The sequence below is a fragment of the Mustela nigripes genome, chromosome 9 (assembly GCF_022355385.1).
Source record: "Mustela nigripes isolate SB6536 chromosome 9, MUSNIG.SB6536, whole genome shotgun sequence".
Classification (NCBI taxonomy): Eukaryota; Metazoa; Chordata; class Mammalia; order Carnivora; family Mustelidae; genus Mustela; species Mustela nigripes.
In genome coordinates, this window is record NC_081565.1 from 92,751 (window position 1) to 115,994 (window position 23,244).

Here is a 23,244-nt window from a genome sequence, read left to right on the forward strand (position 1 = left end):
AGGGCCGTCTGCCAGGTCACCACCAAGCAAGCCCAGGACCATGCCGTCCAAGGCACCGAATCAGCCCAACAACCCAGAGACAGCCGAGCCCTGAGCCCCCAGTAGCTGTCTGAGTAGTGACTACTGAGTCCTCCCCGGCTCTCTGCAGCCCCCCGGAACCCCTGCCCCGGGGTCAGGGGCCTCCTCTAGCTTCTTCTCCCCCGGAGGCCAGGGCTTCCTGCTCGGCTGAGGTGCAGGTCCTCTGCAAAGGCCTTCCTAGCAAACAGGCCATCCCCCTGGGGACCGCTGGACAAGAACAGGGCCACTATGACGCAGACACACACATGACACACGTGTACTCACACACAGGAAGACATGGGCCCTCTCTCACACCTGCACACCTGCTCTCCTTGCAAACTCGTCCACCTGCCAGCACACACACTCAGCAGCCTGGACGCGTGTGTCACTACAGCTGTTCCTGGGGCTGTTCCTGGGGAACAGGGAGAGGGAGGGGGGCCCACTGGGCTGGAAATCAGAGGTCTGTGGTGGATGGGCCATGGCACCGAGGACAAGTCCCCAGCTCCGAGTGCACTCAGCATGGCCTGGAGAGCGAGCTCCCAGCGAAAGGAGGGCTCCTTCCTCTGTGCTCTCTCATGGCCACCCTGATACTAGCCCAGACGTCCTCCCTCGGTCCCAGTCCTCCCTGCCCACCACGGGGGACTTCCCCCAACACACAGCAGCCTTTGGCCCTGGGCTGGGCCCTCTGTCCCAACTCTGAGGCCCCAGTACTTCCCACTGTGGTTTGCAATGTGCCTGGAGGCTCAGGGGAACTTCAGGGTGACTAGTCTCCTGGGGGAAGCCTTGGCCCTGCCCTCTTCACCTTTTGTGATCCTCGAGGTTTCCCTTGGCCTCTGTCCCCGTACTGAACCCTTGGAAACGTTTTGGGGAAGTGCATTGAGTCTCCTGGGCTGCCGACATGCAGCGCGAATCTTCTGGCTCAAAAACATCCCTAAACAGTGGAGTCCGGACAGATACACTAACCTGACCCCTGACTCACACCCCGTGTCCAGCCAGAGGCCTGGAGCCACCCAAGCCCGCTGAGGACCAAGTCAGAGCCAGTCTGACCTCCGGAGGGAGGGCCATGCGCTGCAACGCCTCGCTCAGCCTGGGACAGGGAGAGGCCACAGGGCTCTTCCCGGCGAACGCTGCTCGTGGGCTGCTGCAGGGAAGGGAGCCAGGAGGGGAGCCATTCCCTCACATCACGGCTCCTGCGGGCTGCGTCCTAAGAAGCTCCAGTCAATATAAGGGATTCTGAGGAAGCCCCCAGGAGGAGCGTCCTGTGGAGGACCCAGCGCAAGACTGCAGCAACCCCCGCCTTCCCCCACCAAGAGCCTTACGCGGCGGCGATGGAGATGTTGGCAGCAGACATCGGACTGACTTCAGCCACTTCTTTGGCCTTTTGGAGAGCAAGCTTCTGATTGGCTGCTTCTTCCATCTCCTCTTCGTCCTGTTGAAGACAGAAGTGTCTCACCACATCAGCTCTTCCCCCGCCCCCGCCCCCGCCCTGCTGTGGCCTCTAAGTCCTTCCTGCCCTCTGCACCTGGGGGCCGGGCAGCAGCTCCAGCCCTGAGCACCAATTCCACACAAGCTCTCTGCAGCCATCAGGGCCCCCTTCTATGCCTGCTACTCAAGGTAACAGTCCCCAAGAGTCTTGCCTCAAGACCTGCTACTATGGGCCATCTCCCAGGGTGCCACAGCTGGTGAAGTCCACCCCACTTGAGCTCCAGCCACAGGGACCCAGCTGCTGCCTGTATGTCTGTCCCACAACGTTTCCCACTTGGCGCCGTCAGAATGCAAATCCATCCTCGTTTCCCCCCAAGCCACAGCCCTTCCGCCTGAGGAGAACCTGTCCCACCTGAACAAAGCCTCTGCCCCGAAGCTGTGAGCAAAGGCAAGGGGCAGAGCTCTGCACCCTGAGCCTGGATCCCAGCCCCACATCACTCACAGGAATCATCAGCAGGAGTGGACCTAGCAGGACCATCCGCAGGACCACCTCCTAGCCTTTGAGTTCTTCCTCCTCGGACCCATCAGGTCACATGTGTCTACCTGCCTCCAGCCATGGCAAGTCCCTCCCTGTGTCCACCTGGACAGCCACACAGTGCCTGTGCTCCCTCCACCACCAAGCTCCTGGGTGGGACCCGCAACTCCCCCAACATACTTGCAGATACCTTGCCTCTGCCTCCCCAGGAAAAACCAACATGCTCTGCTCCTGGGATCTGGATGAAAGCTCGGGGCTGTGCCCGTGGCCCCACGGAGGGAAACTAAGGCCTCCATGTCACTCAGCTAGACTGCAGACACCACCCGTATTTCCCCAAATACCCCAATCCCGAGCCCACCTGGTTTCCATGGAAAGTGACATTCCCACTGTGGCCCAAAACGTCCATAAGTTTTCTCCTAGAGGCCCCCCAAATGGCCAGAACTAAGACCGTTAGCTGCCTGCAGACTTCCCAGCAAGATGTCCTCAAGCTTCAGGATCCACAGAGCAGGCAAACTCTATCTACCACAGAACCCCTGTCAAGGCCCTTCTTCGAGCTGTAAATGCCATCCTCGTCCCCAGCCCTCTGGGCCAAAGGGCGAGCTTCTACAGACTCCACTCAGTTTATTTCCACTTTGAAAAGAACGTGATGCTGTAATACATTGTGGGAACATAAAGGAAGGACCCGGAAACCCTCCAGCCAGACACAGCTAGCTCTCTACCTGCCCCAGCTGCCAAGCTAGGGGAATTCCTGAATTGGGGCTGTCTGTGCATGGAGACAGGGCCCCAAGTGACAAGGCATCACTGCAGCACAGCTGGAAGAGATAGTGAAAACTTCAGACGCAAGCTCACCCCTGCCCCAAGACAGCCAGTGCTCAGACCACCAGGGCTCCTAGGCACCACCAGTTCTTGGGGACCCAGAAATCCAGACCCCAAGAAGCGCTCTGTGGAGGCAGGGCCCCCTGGTCCCGCCCCAGCAGCCCAGCCAGGAGTCTCAGACTGTCACTCTCAAGCAACTTCTGGATGGCTGAGCCCATCTCGCCCAGGCTGACATGGAAATGAGCAGGCCGGCAGGACTTCCGTGTCCTCAGAAGGCAGCAGCCAGAGCAAGGGAGGCATCTCTACCCACAGGCACCAGCACAGCCTCAGCCTGGGTTGGGAGAAGAGGCAGTCTGAGCAGAAGCAAAGGAAGACACGTGACGAGGCCTTCCTCCAGCAGGAGCCCATCTTCCAGAGAGCAGGGAGGGGGCAGTGGGGGCCCTGCGGGGCTTGTATGGTTAGGAGCCCTGGGCCCAAGCAGCTCCTCTGTGGATAGCAGACTCGTCCCGCACCTGCCCTCCTCGCGGAAGGCCTGCATCTGGCTGGGCCCCAGAACGGCAATGGCGTTGCAAGCTGTGCTGGGCCACAGCAGACACACGCAGGGGTGTGCACACGGGTGAGCTCCAGCACACCGGCACGCGCACAGAGAGGAATACACACAGGGCATGCACTCCGCTGAGAAAGCAAGCACGCGGGGCCTCTGCTTCAGGGGGCCTGTCAGGCGGCCGGACCCTCTGCACCAGGAGCTGGGGCTTGTTCAAAGCACAAGCCTGAGGCCGAACCGCGGGAGAGCCAGCCGCCCCATCCACGGCTGTGTCCTCAGGAAGGAAACCACAGGGGAGGACGTGTACAATCACACCGCCCGCCAGGCTCCAGGATGAGAGATGAGTGTTAGAGGCCGCCCACTGGGCCCCCGCTGGGACGAGAGGCCGTCCTGCGGAGCCACAGACCCGCCAACAAGGAGGCAGCAGCTGATCCTGCTGGAGCCAGCCAGGCCCAGCCTCAAAGGACAGCACTGCCTGGCGACCACCCCAGCTCAACCATGCACACTCAGGACTGACCGCTGGGGCCCCCTCGCCGCCCAGGGATGAGCACAGGGACCCCACACCTCCCTTCAGGGTCTCCACCGCACACGCGCCTCTGGCTGAGGGGAACCTGCTACTTCTCACAGCCACGCCTCCTGACACGCACCATGGTCCGTCCCTGCCCCCTCCAGGCCAGTAGTCTGCCCCCACTCCTCAAGGCTCCCTCTGGGCTGCACCTCTTGTTCGGCCACTCTTTCTAGGCCATGGCTTCTCCACGAGCTGCCCCTCCTGCCCTGGCGTCTCTCACGCGTCCTCTACACCATCACCACACCCGATCGGCAGCCAAACTCCCACCTGCCTGCGACCTTGAGGACACTCGCCCAGACAGTGGTCACATGAGTCCTTAAGCCTGGACTGGCCCTCTGCGGGGCCCTCTGGACCCACGCAGTGGGACACAGGTGGCTGCCCCAACCCCCTGTCCCTCATGGGCTGTGGGCCATGTCCCTACGTACGTACCTTGGTCAGTTCCTGAGCGTTGGCGAGGTTGTCCACGGCAATGGCCAGGAAGACGTTCAGCAGAGTGTCTGGTTGGCTCCAGCTAAGGAAGGGAACCTTCTGCCCCAGCCCTCAGCCTCCCACAGTCAAAGCCCAGCTTCCCCATGCAGAATGGGGGCCCTCTCCCCAGGTCCTGACGAGACTTCAGCCTCCTTCCCTTAGTGGCCACATGCCCCTCCAGTACCCTTGCTCCGCTGGCCCGTCACCCTCAGACAGAGCCAAACCCAGCGGACTGAGCTGCCACCTCTTCCCACAAGCTCCTGTCCTGTGTGCCTCGAGGCAGCATGTCCCCAGGACCAGCCCGTCCCTGCACTCTGTTCCAGCAGACCTGGGCCCTCCCCTGTCACCTCGTCCCTCAGCACTGCCAACATCTGGAGCGGAACGACCCTTTGCGTGGGTCGTTGGGCACCATCTGTAACCCCCTGCCCAGCACCAGGGTGCATCAGCCCCTCCCCAGGGTAAGCCCACCATCTCAGACCCGGCCAGTGTCCTCTGGGGTAATGGTCACCCCCGTCAGAGCCCCGGCACAGAGCTCTTTCCCCACAGGCCTGGGGACGTACCACCCCCAACCCAACCCAGGTGCAGCTGTTTCCGCCAGGGCCAACTGTGAGGAGCAGCCGGTTTATAGAAGGCCAGCAGCGATGACTGTGGCTGGTGAGGACCCAGTCTGGCAGGGAGATGCCCCTGAGACTCCAGGGGACCCATGTACCCGGGTACTGCCTCATAGGTAAGGCTGCTCAGGGCTCCAGCAGATCAGAGGACGGGACACAAGGCTGGGATCCACTTCCCCGCACTAACCCAGCCTCGAGCACCTCAGAGGCCTTCCCACACCTGGAGAGCAGGTCTAAGGCCAGGAGCCAGAGCTCAGGGCCCAGCGGAGAGATGCACAGAGGCAGAGGAAATGACGCCCATTGGCCAGCATGAGGCCTGACCATAGACACCCCCGGCCTGACTGTGCAGGGTCAGGATGAGCTGTGATGAGCTCCAGGCCACTGCGCGGTCTCGGGGCGGGGGGGGGGGGGCACCTCCTTCTGGACAGCGCTCATTCCCCACCCCTACCCCCACCATCTGAGTCAACACTGCAGGCTCCTTCCCTCTCCAACAACCCTGGCGGCCACTCCTGGGTTTCCTGTCAGCCACCCCCAGGTCCCACCCACCTGCTAAACAGTGAAACAAACACTCCCCCCAGCCCTCCTACTCCTCCTTACTGGGTTTCCTGCCCCCACAAAGGCAGGGCTCCCTGCCGTGGGGTCCAGAGCTGACAGATGGTGTGAATGGAGGCCTGCAGAGTCACGGGTCCCAGGCCAGCAGAGAGCCAGCCAGGCAGGGCCAAGGAGAGACAAACAGGGTCAAGTGTCCGGGTGTGCGTGTGGGGAAATAGGGCAGAGCCGTAGGGTGGTCTGGGAGAAGATGACTCACACCTGTTCCGGCCAGCTCCGCCCTTTCTCCTGGCCCCGAAGGGTATTAAGGCATCGGTCTTTGAGTGGGGCCCCTGGGGGCAGCCTCCACACCAGGGCTCTCTGGGGAGCCCGTGGCATCATCCTTGTGGGCTGGAACCTGCACATCAACCACTCGGGGGATCTGATGTACAGACGACTCTAAGGACCCAAGTGTCCCTGCTCAGTCCAGATTTCCCTCCCGGGCAGTGGGGCCACATCCACGACCCCTCTCCTGGCCCACTACACTCCTCCTACATCCTGACCCTGAAGCCTCCTCTTCCCGGTGGCCGGACTGAGGGCAGAGCTGCCACAGAGCTCCTGGGCTTTCCCTGGCCCCACACACCCTCTCCCAGCCCGAGGTCCTGAAACATGAACCCAACAGGCTCCCAGCACCGGAAACCTCACTGTGTATTTCTCTGCGGGTAGGATATGTTCAGCAGGGAGCAGTTTTTTAAAAGCCCAGTGCCAATTTAATTACTGAATTAAAGTGGGCCAAGAAAACAAGTCCAGACCCTCGGCCATCAGGGTTCAAAGCCCATGTCTCCCCACAGCGTCCCTCCTGTGCCTGCCCCTGACCGTCCCGTCCCCTCTGCAGACCAATGTGCAGCACGTGCTTCCTTCAGCCTCCGGATCCCCCCCAGCTCAGGCTGCCTGGAGAACATTCACTGTGTAGACTTAAGCTGGTTCCCCTGTGGGAGGACCCGCACTGTTCCCACGGGGGCAAGGCGGAGGGGAGGGACCCAGACCCAGACCAAGCACTAGCCATGCTGTACCCCAGCCCCAGAGAAGGATACAATTTCCAAACAGCGTCAAGACAATGAAGTAAAAGGAGGAGAACATGCCTTTGCTGACTCCGCCTTGCGACTCGATCCCGTGGTACATCACTGCATTCCAGTCCTCTCCTGTCAGGATCTGGGGGAACAGCCCCGCAGGGCACGCCTGCCTGACCACCTGCACCCACGGACACACGCAGGTGCACACTCAAGGTCAAGACACGGCTGTATCCCTAGAGCCCAGGGGCACACGTGAGCGCACACACACAGGCTGCTAGAGGGCAGTGCTTCTGGAGGGCAAAGTGGCCCATGGTCCTCCAGAGAAACTTCCAGAAAGACACAGGCCCCGAGAGATGCATACGCTCCAGCTTTTCGGCCAAAAACAGAAGGGAAAGGTGGGCAAAGGCGAGGAGGAGAACCGTAGCTGTGAGCTGGGGAAAGGGGGCCAGGCTGGGGAGGCCAGACTCCCACCCCTGGGCCACGATGCTGCCTGGGAGACAGTGGGTCCAGCAAAGAGGGTGGCTGGACACAATCCCTGCCCGTCCGGAAACACGTCTCTCCTTGCTGCTGTATACGTGGGGAAGTGCAAGAGGAGAACGTAAGAGACGCTCACGTGTCCACCCATCAAAATGGACACTGCTCACATCTGTCCCGTGGGCATCAGGTCCCACTGGCCGTGGTCACTCCTGACAGACGACCCAATCACAAACCTGGTGAGGAACCAAGTCAGTAGAATTCCACTTACACGGCACACATGTCTATGAACCAAACTCACCACACGAGTTCCAACACTCCCGGGAAGGCGTCAGACGACACACGCTGCTCATGGGTTTGCTGTCCTCACCCAGGATCATATCTTTGAAGTCCACACACACGAGGCACACAGACCCCCTGACTCCCGACCCCCAGCGCACAGTGTCCCTCAGGCCCTCCCCCCACACGCTCGCTGCCTTCCTTCTCCCGGGGGTTGTGCTGCCGAGTCTCACCGCACACACGGAAGGTCTGTCCACACCAGGGACAGCCTGGAGGCAAGCCACGTGCACCTCTGCCCTGATGAGAGGCGTCCTAAGCGACGCCTGCAGGGACACTGCTGCTGGCTGAGGCGCGAGAGAGCCAGCTGGTCAGGGGCTGCTCTCCAGGGCCTCCCCAGACGCCTGGGTCTTCCTCGCCCTGACCACGGGACCTCCGCGAGTGTCCCTGTTCACTCCCGCCCTCTGTCTGCAGGAACTACTCACTGGAGAGCTCCCGGCTTCTGCTTTATGACCAAGTGCCACGCATCTAAGAAATTTCTCTCCACTGGAAGGCAATAAAAATACTCTTCTGTATTTTCTTCAAACCATTGTAGAGTGTGGTTTCTCACAGTTAGGTTTTTAATCCAACTTGAGCCTGTGTTTCCTGTTCTGTGTACGCGTGGGGATGAAGACCCACGTTCTGCCCCAGTGGAAAGCTAGCTTTTACAGACCTACTGCTTCAACTATCCTGGGCCCCTCCTCCTGCTGTGGCCAGCCTCCCACCGAGCCTGGCCATGTTTCTGGCTTCTCTCGTCCGCTCTCCTGGTGTTTCGTATCCCAACCCTCCTGCCGTAGCTTTGTGGAAACTCCCACCCATGGTAAGGCGAACCTTCCTGAACTGTCTTGGCGATTCTTGGATGCTGAGTCTTCCACGTTATCAATATGCTGAATTCCAAGAGATTAAATTAGGAAAACAGATGCCTTTGCCACTTTCAGGCCTCCCTCCCCATTATAAATATACCCCTGTGTACCCAGATCTGTAGGCCCTTTGATAACAAATCGTAATTTTCCCCATAAAAGGCTTACATACTGTTTCTAGTGCCTTATAGCTTTTGTTGCCTCTAGAATGAAATATTTCATTTTAATTGAATTTTCCAATCGAATGGTTAAGTCACAGGAAAGCTCTATTTTTGTATGCTGGTCTCGTGTTCAGCAGGACAAGTGAATTTTATGTCCTTGGTAGGACATTAAGGTAGGACATCTACGGTAGGACATCACCTTATAGCTGTGCCAGGCCCAGGGCAGGTTAGAATGCTATTCAGGTTTTTAATTTCTCCTTGAGCTAATTTATGTGTTTGAGTTTTTCCTATAAAAGTACATGTTTCCCCTTAGTTTTCAAATCTCTGGCCATAATATTTTTGGGGACTTAAAACGGTCTCTCCCCTCCCTGCAGGCGTGCCTCCCCCCCAGTCTCTAGCTTTCATCTATGCATTCTCTCTTGGCCGGTCTTGCTGAGATGCTGTCTACTGTATTAGTCTCCCCGACAGCAAGCTTTTTACAATTTGCCATCTTGGTGTTTTAGTTTTGTGTTATTAACCACTTTTTCCTGCTTTCCGTTTTTCTTGAGTTTACCTGTCCACTTTTCTAGGTTTTAAGACAAGTACATCACTAGCTTGTTTCCGGTCTTCCTTTTATTTTGATGATTGCATTTAAGGTTCTAAGTTTTTCTCTTAAGTATTGCTTCTGTCTTGTTCCTTAAGTCTGGATGTCATAATTCATGTCTAAGCATTTTGTGAGTCTGCTGTGGAGTCTTGTTTAGCTCGGTCCTTCAGCTTTCAAATCTGGGGAAGGTTTCGAACAACTTCTTACACATGATATGTTTATTTACATTCCATTAAGAATGTGCTCTACAGGATGACAATTCCTCAATACTTGTAGGAATTTCCTCGGTGACTTAACAAGTGGTCAGTTTCCATGAATGTCCTCTGTGTCCCAAATGATGACTGTTTCGTTGGCTGTCTGCTGGGTGAAGAGCTCCACAGACCTCCCCTCATCCTACGTTTCGGCAGAAACGTATCCCAAACCTCGTGTGAGGTGGGGACGTCCATGGGCTTCTATCCGTTGCTGCTCAGGGTGCTGTGAGGTCATGCTGGCCCACGATCACTGCCTTCTTTCTGTTGTTACGAAACACACTCCTTTATTTTTACCAAAGCTTTTCTCCCTTAACTTGAACTTTGACTGATGTTAGTATCATACCAGCTTTCTTGCAGATGATTTCCACTTTGTTTACCTTTTTGTATCCCTCAACGTTTTATTTCAGTCCTCTTTCAAACACTCAGAAAAGAAGGATGGGTAATTCCCAGCAGACCTCCGTGTACCAACTACGGGCTTGAGAGCCGTCAAAGGGAGAGGCATCCCCCCACTAGAACGCCTCCAGCCTCCCAGTGGCACGGCGCCTGCATCCGGTCTTCCTCATTCCCAGGCAAGCGTTTCCATTTTCACTGCATAGATGCCATAGACGATGTTGTTTTTCATGTTTTCATCTTTATTTAAGTAGTATCATATGCTATGTATTTTTCTGAATCTTGCTCTCTTTTTGCCTAATATTATACTTGTGAGATCCATCTGAGTTAACACATTTAATTCTAGGTCATTCGTGCTCCTGCTGTACAGAAACCACAACACACTCTTCCTATCCATGCTGTGACAATGGGCATCACTGGCAACACCCAGTTATTTGCTCCTCTCCCACGCCTCCCTGTCTCCTTGGATGGCCCGGCAGGAGACGCTGCAGAGCATAGACCCACAACAGGAAGCACGCATATGCAAGTTCTAGTTATTAGATTTTATGACGTTACTCTACCCCCAGTGGGTGACCAACCCAACGAGCATAGAGGAATCTCCATTTCTCCACATCTTCCCTAAAACTTGGTATTGGATTTCTTAACTTCTGCGCCGCTGATCGGTGGAGAGGTTGTCTTGTGGTGGGTCTAACTTGCATCTCAAGCAGCACTGGTAATGGTTCTCACAGGCGTTTTCGTCAGCCCAGCTTCCCCTCCTATGAGATGCCGCAGTTTTACACTCTGCCTCTCACTATGATATTGTCTTTTCTCTTTGACTGGCGGAAGTCCTTGACATGACCTGGACACGTCAGTGATTATTCTAATACTGTGGAAATGTCTTCTCCAAGTTTATGACTTTTTTTTAAACCTTTTCATGGTGTCTTTTGATGCACAGAAAGGTCTATTTTAGCCGTCAAATTTGCCAATGTTTTCCTTTATGATCTGTGTTTCTTGTATGTCAAGGACTTCCCTACCTTGAGTTGGTACCGTTATATTCCTGTGCACCTTTTAAAATTTCAGATTTGCTCTTCACATTCAGGTCTTAGTCTACAAACTCATTTCAAATATGGAAAAAAGTAGGACCCAATTTCCTGTTTGGTTCTGTGGATAACCAAATCGTCCCATGCCGTCTGCCGTCACACTTCATGCTGGAGCCCAGACCCCATGAGCACAACATAAGGTGCATGTGTCCTGAGTACACACGCGTGACCTTATGCCCGCTGCCTTCCTCCTCCCCAGGGAGAAGTCTGTCCACTGACAAAGCTCCCCTTTCTGAATATTCATCTGAACCCTAACCCTACATGGAGTCCTGGCTTGGGAAGTTATTCCTTGTGATCTCCTTATTTACTGAATAAAAGTTGCCGCTGTGTGACACCCACCCCTGGCTGTGGTCTCTTCCTGTAAGTCACAAGCGGCAGACCCACATTAGCGTGGTGAGGGTTTTTTACCACGGTGATTCTAGACTCATAAAGCCAGCAGGTACCTTCCTTCTTGTCTTCTCTGGAGTCATCCGCATACAACTGGAATAACGTCTTTCTTAAATTTTCATAGGATTCACTCATAAAATTACCAGAACATGGCGGCTTGGGTAGGCAGATTTTTTAATCATTCAATTTCTGAAATAGTTCAGGTCTTTCATTTCTTCATGGGTTAGTGAAATGTTATTTTTTTTCTTCTAAATCATTGGGTTTACTAAACATACGGAGTCTGTGGTGCTTTCAGCAACCGGGCGGTTGGTAGCCCTCCGTGTCTGCGTTTGAACATGGCCAGCACCCCCTCATGCTTGAGTCTCAGCTCTCTTGGTCAGTATGCTGGGGTCACGGTGGCCCAACCCCAGGACTTCACGTTCCCTCCCCGACCCTCAGACTGTCATTCTTCTGTGGGGAGACGCTTTCTAGGGTCGTTTTAAAGATTTTCTCTTCATCACAACACATCTAGGTTTGACATTACGTCTGTTCATCCTGCTTGGCTCCCCAAGGACTCAGCCCTCAGACTCGCCCAGAACAGCGCTGACAGCCCCCTCTCTCAACCGACATGGGAGCTTCACCCCTAAGTCCCCCCACATCTCCCAGCTCACCTGCCCTTCCTTCGCTCGTGTCCGGGGTATAATTTAACCTTTACTTTTCTATTTACACAGCATGGTTTCCACACCTAGGATTTCTACTTAGTTCTTTTTCATATGAACTTGCTCTTGGTTCTCAGGTATTTTCTTTCATAATTTTGTTTATGGGTTACAAGTTCTCCCTCGAACACTGCATGGGTCTCAGTCACCTGTGCCATGCTCTTACTCCCGTTTCTTCAGGAGCGAGCTCACCTTCCGACTGCAGGGGTCAGCTCTCTTCATGGGGTTAGCATCACCACGGATCAGTCTGCACACTCGCCATGAGCAGACCTGATGTTATTTTCTTCCTGGTCACACACTCTCCCTACCCCCTCAAGCCCCGTTCAGAAGCAAGAGCACTCGCCATCCTGGGGTCTCGGGCCCTGGCCCAGCACCGTCCATGGAAAGTGCAGGCCTGGCCTGGCCAGCCATCTGCCCCTGTGACCTTCTCGGCCTCCTCCAGCCATGGTCACCCTCTCTCAGCTCTGCTCCTCAAAGGGTCACATACCTTCCCCAGCCCCGCATTGGGCAGGCCGTACAGCAATGCGTCCAGCCCGTGTGCCTCATTCGGACCACAGCCCAGAGGCCCGGTCTCCGCATCTCTCCTCACTGTTCCATTTCCAGCCACAGTTTGTTTTCTATTTGGCTGGCTCCTTTGAATTTCTAGATGCATTTATTACCTCTTTGCCATGTTCCAGAGCAGAGGGGTCCGAGGTCCAAACCAGAACACCATCTGACCAGAAGAGCCCATCTGTTTCCTCTAACTTTGGCTCCCTCTTCCCCTCTGTCCCACACACCACCACTAACCGACCACATCCCACTCCCTTCCTGCAACAGAACAAAGCAGAGCTCTGTGGGTCACGTCACCTCCCTGCTTTGGGAGCCTCTGAGATGGCGCCAGCCGGGTACAGCTGCTTGGCCTGGCCCGGAAGGCCCGTCCAACCTTATATCCACCAGCCCCAATCCTTTTGCCACAGACCCCATGCCTTTGCTGCCCTGACTCTACTCACCTTCCTACCGTGGTGTCTGGACACATTCCTGCCGAGCCTCCTTGCCTGACTTTCGAGATCCCACAGGACACCCCTGGTGCCCCACAGCAGGAAGGAGCTCCTTCCTATCACCATCATTGAGCAGAGCGCACAGCACAGGAAAGCTTGTGTCCGCCCTCTGCAAGAGGACCCAACTTGGAGGCCAAGGGCAGCCCCAGAGGCCAGGGGCTAAGCTGAGACCCCAGCCTGAGCACACATGGCCTGTTGGGCTTCCCTAAGAGTCATCCTGGACAAAACAACAACCTGCCCTGACCCACTCAATTGCAAGCATGTCATCAAAGGAGGCTTCATAAGACAGAAGCATCTGGCACTATCCTACCAGTGGGGCCAAGCATAGCGGGCACCAGGGGCGCTACAGCCCTGCAAGGGGGCAAACGGCTCAATCAAGAGAGTCTCCAAAAGGAAACCCCTCCAAGAGGGCAAAGATGGCCTGAGTGACAAGGTTTGCCTCACAGATGACTTGGGCCCAGAGCCTTGGCTTCCCCAGGAGCCGTGGCGGGCACCTTCTCCAGACACAAAAGAGAACTAAAGGACCCCTGGGCCTGACAGACAGGAGGGAGAAACATGGGTGTGCTTTGTTGTGTCATTCGCAGAGCATAAAAGACAGCTGGGACTCCAGGTCCTAGGCGTTGGGGGACAAGTTGGTGGCTTGAAGCCTAGTGGCCACAGGACCCTTGAGTCCCCCAGGGAACTACACATGCTTCTTGGGACCCAGTTTCTCTCCAGACCCAGGCTCTGGACTTGATGGCAGAGCCCCAGGGACTGGAGACCTCCCTAGGCTCATCTCCCACTTGTTCCCTTCTGGAAAGTTCTATCTGAAATGTTGGCCGTGTTGGGGGTGCAGACACTGACCAGGAAGTCTCCCTTCCCCATGCCTGGAGCCTTACCTGGAAGACGGTGAGAATGGCCGCGGGAAAGGTGTCAAAGTTTGTTGTTGGGGTTTCATCGTTAAAGTTGAACCTGAGAAAAACAAGAAGTCCTGCGAGGAGACTGCCCCATCAGGAGCCAGGGACAGGCACCTCAACTTGCAGGGCCGTCCCGGGCTGCAGGTGGGCTATGTGCCTGGCACCCTTGTCCCCCTGGGGGGACCTCCAGGCGGAAGACAGGCGGAGGGGGCCCAGGCAGCAAATCTGCTCTGAGCTCTGCCTCCCTGGAGGGGAGCCCAGCCCCCGACGACCCCAGGCCACTTACTGCCCCCCGAACAGCTGCATGCCCAGCAGCGCGAAGACCACAATGAAGAGGAACAGCAGGAAGAGCAGGCTGACGATGGACTTCATGGAGTTGAGCAGAGACACCACCAGGTTCCGCAGGGAGCTCCAGTACCTGTCGGGCAGGGGGTCCGTCCACGCCGGCTGCACCCACCCACCTGCCCAGGCCCCACCCTGGGCTTCTCACAGTCACCCCTGTGCCTTCTGGGATCCCCTGAGCTCCCAGACCCCACACCTGGAGCCAGGGCACATCCCCGGAGCTCCAGACCCCTCCCCTGGGGATTCCGGGGGGCGGCCGACTCACCCCCATGTTCCGAACCTGCCCATCCCTCTGCCTGGCGGAACGGTGCCCGCTCCCTCTCCACCCCCAACCCCCGAGCAGCTTCTGGGTGCCTCCATGAGGACCACAAGGGGAGAAGCAGCTGCAGCAGAAGGTTATCAGCCCACAGCCTGCATAACTCAGTGTGAAGGCCCCTCCCCCTGAGGGCCCAGGATGCAGCGTGGATGCGGGGCGGCACTGTAAGACCATCTCCTGGCATCCCACGGCGCCCACCCCTCCATCGCACTCCCACAATGCTCCTGGAGGCCAGAGGCCGCATCGCCGGGCACATCTCATGCACCGGGACCCAATGGCACACAGGCCCCACTGGAGTCTGCGGTAGACTGACTGTCAAGAGCTCACTCGGAGCTCCAACCCCCTGCCCGCATCTGGAGAGCTCCTCCCCAGAAGAGGCGGGGGCACTTTGCCTCCAGCCAGCTTAAAACACACTACACACCCGTGTCTCTGCACGGAGGTGGCGGTTCCACCGGCCTGGGAAGGTGGGTGTGGCAGGACAAACAGCAGTCACTGCACATCCCTGGCCCCCAGGTCTGGTCCTCCCAAGTGCCGACAGCACAGAGGCTCGCCTATCTTCTATGGGTTCTCCTACAAGGCACTTGAGGGTTCATGGAAGATGGGCTGGAAAACTCTGGAAAAGCCAGCCCACCTCAGGACAGCAGCCTGGCTTCTGGAAGGAATCAGAGCCCCTCAAACACCAGTCCCTGCAAGCGGGGTGAAGGGTGTTCTCGCCGTCACCTCACGGCACTGGGATGTGACAGGACTGGCCACACAGCCCATGAGACGCACAGTAGGGTTTGTGGACCCAGCTGGGCCCAACTCTTGCCCCAGACTCTCCTGCAGTGACATTACTGTATCCTTCAGTGGTCTTAGGCTGGGATTTAAAACGGACTAGAAGAGACCAGAACTCCCTATACCCTGGGGAGATCTGTGGGGTTCTGAGAGGTCACTGCAGGGATGACCTAGAGCCCCAGGGCCCCATGCACAGGCTCACTGCTGACAGTTCTTCTCCCTGGGTGCTGCCACTGTCAGAGCTGCTGGGGAGACCGCGTGGAAATCGGGCTGGAGCGTGTGTGGGCTACGCACTCACGCAGCAGGAGTCCAGGATTCAGGGTAGGCACAGTCCCTGCTGTGCGGTGTGCCACCGCTTCAACCTGCTGAGTGCAGAGTGGCCTTTCCTGGGGGAAACGCGCCCCATCTTCCTAGCATTAGAACCCTGGCAGAGGGCCCCCCACTCGTGCAGGAGCAGCATCACTCTGCCGCCCTGGCCTCAGCCCCGTCGGAGACAAAACTGAGCAACTGGCATACAGGTTATGTAAGGGACCCAGTGGGATAGAACGGGCGACACAGGCCCGTGGCTGTCGTCCTGCCACCGCTTCAGCAGACCGTGACAGGCACAGGGAGGAAAAAGTCGGCCTGGGAACGCAGCCCCTAAGGGACCAAGCTGGCTTAGGGCAGAAGGTCAGAGTCCTCTGAGACCTCCCTCCCTCCCTGGGATCAGGGCTGACCGGATGGGACAGACTTGGGGCAGAATGATGGAAAACAAACTTCCACGTGATCACTTCTTTTTTCTCAGTTGACGGTGAAACAAAGTAGACGGGCCTGCTGGTTTCAAAAAGGGACAGTAGGAAGCTGTGGGAAGCAAGCTAAGGAGAGCTCGGGAGCCTGCCGGCAGCACAGAGCCTCCAGAAGCAAGCCTGAGCACAGATGCGGCCCCCACAGCCGAGACAACACGTGCTGGGCAGGCGCTCTGTAAACTCTTCTGTGTTTAAGCCAATTATAAGCACAAAAAGGGATTCCAGACAGCTGGGTTCAAGGCCAGCACCACACGGTCCTGGTAACAGGCGCCCGGCGTGGCTCAGTCTCAGACGTGACCTGTGCTCCCCATCCCCTACCCAGGAGCACACGGGTAACATACTTCGTGACTTTGAAGATCCGCAGCAGCCGGAGGGCCCGCAGGACGCTGATCCCGAAGGAGGTTCCTGGCTTGATGGCAGCCCAGACCACTTCAAAGATGCTCCCCACAATGACCTGTGTGGGGGACGGACTCCGCCTCAGGCACACACCCACTCAGCCCACACCTGCACCTCTGCAGGGAGCACCTGGGATCTCGCGGGAGCCCCCACGCACATGAGCTCCTGCTGCCCTCAGGGAGCACGCCCCAGGCCCAGTGCTCACCTGCCCCCCAACACACCCACCCTGGATACACCACAGGCACGCAGGAGACAGAGAGAGGGTCAGCTGACTGGTTTCCCAGCCAGCCAGCTGCAAACCCGATCAGTCCACAGCTCGGAGAAACTGGTGACTATGCCAGGACCATGGCCCCCGCCACGACCAGAGACCCCTGTGTAGTCTACCGCTGGTCCATTAACCCGCATGTCTGCTCGGGCAGGGGCACTGCTCACGGGCCCCCCCACAGCCCCCTCTGCGTATGTCTCCACGTCGAACACAGGAGCATTGTTGAGAGCACAGCTGATGTGCTGCTGACAGCGACCGGCCCAGCAGGACGGCCCAGCAGCCGCACCTAGCAGCACAGCGCAGGGGCCAAGCTTGCCACCAGCTGTCCTCAGTGAGCCTGGGCACCTCCAGCAGGCACACAGCAGCCAGGCGCTTGTCTGGAGCTGGAGCTCACCATTTCCTCAATCTGTGTTCTTACTGTGGGTCGTGAGACGGCCCCTCAGATGGCCCACAGGGATCCCCACTACTTGGTACCCCACCTTGTATAGCCTTGTCCCTCAGGGATGGGTTGGACCTCGTGACTCACTTCCAGCAAACAGAGCTGGCAGAAGTGATGGGCTGTCACCTCTGAGACGCGGTCACAACGACTGGCTTCCTCCTTGGTGCTCTCAGCTCTGCTGCAGCTCCCTAGCTGCCGTGATGGAGAACATGAGGGAGCCTGGGGAGAGGCACCCGTGACCAGGGACTGAGGGCCATTGGCCACAAGCAGGAGCTTAAGTGTGAGCTCCCCGCCCCAAAGAGCCTGTGGTTCCTACAGTCTTGTGGGAGACTGAGAGCCAGAGCCCCTGTTCAGTCACACCTGACTCCCCACCCAGACGTGAGAGATAACCAATGTCAGTTGTTTTAAGCCACTAAACTTTGGGGGAATTTGTTAGGCATCAAGAAAAAACAATGCACATTTTGGAGACAGAAGTGGGACACTCTCCAATGTGGGAGTGGCTTTCAGAGCCAGAGAACAGGCACGGAACAGCACATCAGTGAGCCCAGCGTGTCCATGGGCTCTGGACAAGGAGGGACTGCAGAAAAGTGGGCAGAGCCCTGTTGGGTGCCAGCAGGAAGTTTGGCCATACTGCTGCCCACAGCTGTGTGAAGAGAACAAAGTTTGCCACATGGACCGGGAGGTCTCAGAGATCGCCAAGCAGAGTCTGCCGGTGCGACCTGGGGTCCTGGTGCTGCCCATAGCCGGCGTGGGGAAGAGGGCAGAGGACAGTGCTGTTCGCCAGGACCTGCTAGCTTTGGAAACGCTCTGCCTCTCCAGACAGCAAAGGGTGCCAAGGTAGGCAATGGCATGGTCCAGAGGAAGCCAGGACACAATGGCAACGTCCTGGGCACCCAGCCCCACAGGGACGGCCCCAGCCGTCAGCTCAACGAGCAGCAAGTCCTCCAGGGCACTAACGTGCGCTGGCCTCACCGCCCAGGAAAGGGCCCGTCACAGGAGTCTGGGTTGGGGGGGCTTCTGTCAAGTGGAAGCCAGAAGGGTCACAGCACACCCACAACATTCTGAAAAGACTGAGCTATGCAGAAACATCACCAGCTTGGGCTGAAAGGGACACCGACAGTACAAGACAAAAAAGTGGCCTTTGGATTCCTCAAACTCTACAGGGAGGAAGTGGGCTGAGAGAACCACCCAGCTGAAGACATGCGCTACCTTTCCTGCAGCAAAGTGATGCGGACACCAAAACCAGAAGCCCAAAGGGCATCTCAGTCCTTCAGAACTAATCTCAGGACCTCCAACTTCTCCGCACCAGATTCCTGAACGGCTGTGGGCCAGAGACTCCCTTGTATGTCCCACTGTCCCCTATGAACAGGAATGCTGACAGCAGCACATCTGGGCCATCTCGTCACCGTGTGGGTGACAACTTGTCTCTCTAGTTCCATGGGTGCACAGATGGGGAGGTACTGGGCAGCTGCTCGTGGGGCTCCCCGACAACACCTGGGCCTGGTGTGGATGGAGAGACTCGGGAGACAGCCCTGTGATGGGAGGCAGCTGGGGAAGCACGAGGACATGGGTGCCTTTTACATCAGGAATGGCCAGAGTGTGGACTGTGGGCCCCAGCAACCCTGTCTCCTGGGGTTCATGTCTCTGGGTAGTATTTCCCACCCCTTGTCAAACGTGGGCTGGACCAAGTGACTCATTCCTGACAAACAGAATATGCAAAACTGATGGGTCATCTCTCCGAGACTGGGTTTCTGTGGCTTCTGTCTTGGGTACTGTCAGTCTCTCTCTCAGATCACAAGCTGTCACGTCATGAGGACACTCGGGCAGCCTGGGGAGAGACCCACGTGTTGGGGACTAAGGCCACCAACCACATGAGTGAGCCTGGAAGCTTATCTTGAGTCCCATCAACAACCATGTGACGGGCTTGAAAGCAAATTCTCCTGCCCTATTCGATCCTTGGAATGGCCATGTCCCAGCTGTCAGATGCGCTGTGACCTCGAGAGTCTCTGGGCCACAGGCACTCAGATAAACCAGGCTTGGAACCCTGACCTACAGAATAAGTGAGATAATACACACTTACTTTATGCTGCTAAATTCTGGAATAGTTTGTTCGCCTTTGTGCAAATCATTCCCACATCCTGGGATCCCGTTAGTTCAAACCAGAAGACACAGACACGTTTATAAGATCAAGGGTTCTTGGTGATCTCGTGACTCTCGCCAGGTCCCTCTGGCCTGTGTGCACCACAGCCTTTCCCCGTGACGAAGCAGGGGACAAGAAACCATCTCAGGAAACGTCTCAGGGCGCACCCTGGGCAGCCACAGCCCCAGTCACGTCCCCACAAGGTCAGGCCGTGCTGCATGGTGACCACCAGCTTCTCTGGGGCCAGAACCCCTGGGTCCACGCTGCCTCCTCCACAAAGTATTTGGGCAGCGACCTTTGCGGCCCCTTGTCCACAAAGTGGGCATCCTTTGGAAGGTCTAACAACCACAGACACAGCGTTCCGTCAGCCCCACTGACGCCCTGTCAGCGTCGCCCTGAATCCACTGACGGAAAAAGTCAGCATTGCCACGAAGCTCCAGTTGAAGATTTACTTGCACTGCGCCCAGGCTCCCCGGTTCCTCAGGGTGCTGCAGAGGCAGGAGCCTTCCTCAGGACGAACAGCCACTTCTCACTGGGGCCTCCCCTGAGTCAGAGCTCCTCCCTGGGCTCTGGGCACGGTAGCAGGGAGGCGTCCACAGCCCTCGGCCTGGGAAAGCCTGTGCAACCTCCTGGGCTTTGTCCCAGGGAGTCTTGGGAACACCTGCTCTGAGTCCTCCCCAACCTGCAGAGGTTGGTGAAGGGACCCAGGCCAGCACCCACGAGGAGGGCCAGACCATCACGGCCCTGTCAGGCCACCCCTGAAGCCTTTGTCCAAGCCACCTAGAGCCAGATCTATAGGACAGTGAGGGGTTGGGCTCACAGCCTCCTTGAGCTCTCTAGGGACACTGAGCCGTCTGGGGAACAGGGCCACACTTGAAGGTTGGTTGTACCAGGCGCAGATTCTACAGACAGAATCAGGGGTGGGACAGAGGAAGTCCTGCTGCTGACCCCTCATAAGTCAGAGCCTGAACAGGCCTCCCCTTTGTCCAACGCCCCTCTCTGTCCCTAGGAAGCCTTCCTGACCCACACAGGGGCACCTTACACTCTGCCTCCAGGTCCTGAGGCCCACACCCCAGCATGCACTGGGTGCAGCCCAGTGGGAAGGAGCCGTGTGCACGCTCGAGCAAGGAGTGGGCCGTGTGCACTCTCAACAGCCTGGCCCCAGCTGGCACCACTCACAAGGCTCTCACTCACCCCAAAGTCAAAGCAGTTGAATGAGGACCGGAAGTAGCTTCTGGGCCCCAGGCCATACATCTTCAAGGACATCTCTGTGAGGAAGAGACCCAGGAAAACAAACTCTGCAAAGTCTAGGAGAAGCCGGAGAAGAGGGGGATTAGCTCTCAGCCTCCTCCCACCTGGCTCCAGCCCACACTGGAGGACACCAGACCTCTGGGCCCTCCCAGGGTTGAGCCCTGCAGGCCTGGTCTGTGGCCCCTGAGCCCAGAGATCTTAACTCCGGAGAACAGTGATCAGGGTCGGGACTGGGAGGGGCACAGAGACGCTGGTTCCAGTCTGAAATAGGGTGCGTGCCCAGCACCTACGGCCCAGATACTGGCTCCATGGAAAGTGAGGTCCTGGGACTGGGCCCAAGAGTGAGGACTGGGGCCACGCAGCACTCTCCGGAGAATGGCCCGTGACCCATCCTTGTGCCTGCAGGCCTGCTCCCCGCCCCAGGCCCTGAGCACAGTGGAGACCCTCAGTGTCCTTCTCAGAAGCACCCCGTCTTTCCACGAGACCCCTCCTCAAAAACCCCCACACCACTGTGTTTGGTCTTCATCTCATTTGTGTGTCCGCCTCCCCCCTGAGCACTGCCTGGCCCGGCCAGCACGAGGCTTCTGGGAACCGCCAACGCTTGCCACCCCCTCACTCTGAGTCACACAGAGGCTCCCGCGGGCGCCTTCCCCTTCCTGCAGGCACCCCCTCCTGCCTCGCCCCGGAGTCCTGTCCCTGGCAGTGTGGACCCTCGAGGGTCCCAGGACCAAAGGGAGGCCACGCTGGACCTAAGAGCAATGCTGGGAATTCCAGGCACAAGAGACACCAGCCCTGGCCCAAGTGACATGGCGAGGACGATCAGACAGCAAGAGATGCAGCCGGCTCTGCCCTGGCCAAACCCAGAAGTGCAGGCTGCTGAACACGGTCACTGTCTCTGAGCCTCCTCCCCAGGGCCTGGGCTGCAATCAGCTTGCTATTCCATACAGTGGCCCACAGGCCCCATGGCCTCTTGTCCCCGAGCACCAGGGGCCAGGAAAGCAGCTCAGGACTCAGAGCAGAGCCTGCGCCCGAGGGTACAGGTCATGAGCAGGAGTGGATGGCAAGCTTCAGGGTCCGGTGACTGGAAAGTCAGCATCCCACCCTTCTGGGGCCTCTGGCAGACAGACCAGTGGGAAACTGGAGCTCAAGCAGCTCCTGATAAAACAGACAACAGAAGAGGGGACCCCACAGCTCTGAACCCCGACATCTGCCTTCTTCCACCCCTCTCCACCAAGCACGACCCTACAGAGACCCAGCAGCCACAGCCAGGGGTGGCTCTACAGTAGCCAGACTCCATGAGAGCAGAAAACAAACACCAGCCCGCCACCCACACACAGACACACAGTGATCTGTATGCACCCAGGTCTCAGCTGTGGGACCCCTATCACCCCTGCTCTGGCTTGAGTACAGCGATAATCACGCCCAGCCTCTGAAGCCAGCCACGCACTCACTAAGGCACTGAGCCAGGCTAAGTTGGAGAAGGCACAGCTGGCTCCCTGGAGAAGCCGGGAAGCCGGTGTCCCAGGCATGGAAGCCCATGGACCCAGGCAGAAGAGCCCACTGCAGCCAGGCCTGCATGACTGACACCTGGGCAGTGCCGAGCAGCAGGCGTGACAGGGGTAGGGAGCGCCACCCTGCCCCCAAGTCCAGCTCAGAACACCCCAACAACCCGCACAGATCCCAGGCTCCCAGCCACCAAGGCCCAGAGCCCTCCACGCAAGGTCACCAAGCACCTGCCCCACTCAGAGGGCTCAGATCCTGGAGGAGGAAGCCAGGAAGACGGGACAGCCCCCGCCCACATGCCAGACCTTGGAGCTCCAGGGGTCCGGTCGCTGCTCTCATTCCCGGGAGATCCAAGTGAGAGCCGTGCAGGGAACCAGCACCGGAGGTGCCAATGGTAAGACGTCCTCTGAGGAGGGGAGAAGCCGGAGCCAGGAACCCCCGATGTCCTGCCTGCCTTTCACTCTCTCTCAGCGTCATATGCTCAGCCTCCCTTCCAAGGCCAAGAAGGGGTATCCATTCATTCACTCCTGAATGACTGGTTCAGCTCTCAGAAGCTGGTGCTGTTCTGAACTTGCAGGGGAGACAGAGCAGACCCTTCTCTCTGGGCTGTCACACGCCAAGGGGAGGCAGAGAACTGACAGTGTTTGGTATGTTTCGTGTCATCGTAAGAGGACAGGTGCTGGGGGATGCGGGAGGGAGGAGAGGGCGCTCAAGCCTGTCGTGTGAGGCCAGGGCCAGCTGCCTCCCTTCCCTCCTCCTCCCCTGAGCTCGTCTCAGGCATTCTGGTGGGCCCCGGGGGCAGGGAGAGAATCCTGGAGGGACCGACAGCAGACGTGCCCAGAACCCATTCTCAGGCAGGCTGGCCAGTCTCAGGGCCGAGCCCTCTGGGGAGCCCCAGGGAAGCTAGTCCTGGTGGCAATGCCCCCCCCCCCACCTCCGCCCCACCTCTGTCTCTTGCAAGACCTGCCCTATCTGGCCGGATCGGCCTTTCTCAGCTCTAGCCCAGCTTCCAGGGACAGAGCCCAGGGCATAGAGCCCAGACAGGCCAATGCTGCATAAACCCACCTCTGCCCTAGGTCATGCCAATGAATTAGAAATTCCCGGGGAGCCACAGAGAAGACAAGGCAGTAAGGGGGAAGGACTCGTGGCCAAGGATGCCTGTGGCCTGGCCCAGCCCCTGGGCACTCTCAGGCCCATGCTCAGGTGGCAGACCCCCAGGAAACCGGGAGGGACCCCAGGGCTGCCAGGGCACCATCAGCTTCTTCCACGGGAAGGAAAGG

General features: G+C 57.8%; 1 protein-coding gene across 1 annotated transcript in view; it reads right to left on the reverse strand.

The window, feature by feature from the left end:
• The window catches only part of CACNA1B (calcium voltage-gated channel subunit alpha1 B), a gene marked incomplete at its 3' end in the record, with an annotated part of 179,569 nt that overhangs the window by 91,639 nt on the left and 64,686 nt on the right, over nucleotides 1-23,244 (reverse strand). The window contains exons 12-18 of the mRNA XM_059412121.1: nucleotides 20,405-20,517; nucleotides 16,312-16,424; nucleotides 14,040-14,171; nucleotides 13,736-13,808; nucleotides 6,647-6,764; nucleotides 4,375-4,442; nucleotides 1,377-1,486 (exon numbers count right to left, since the gene is read on the reverse strand). Of these exons, the coding sequence (XP_059268104.1) occupies nucleotides 1,377-1,486; nucleotides 4,375-4,442; nucleotides 6,647-6,764; nucleotides 13,736-13,808; nucleotides 14,040-14,171; nucleotides 16,312-16,424; nucleotides 20,405-20,517 (727 nt within the window). The remainder of the gene's footprint in view (nucleotides 1-1,376; nucleotides 1,487-4,374; nucleotides 4,443-6,646; nucleotides 6,765-13,735; nucleotides 13,809-14,039; nucleotides 14,172-16,311; nucleotides 16,425-20,404; nucleotides 20,518-23,244) is intronic.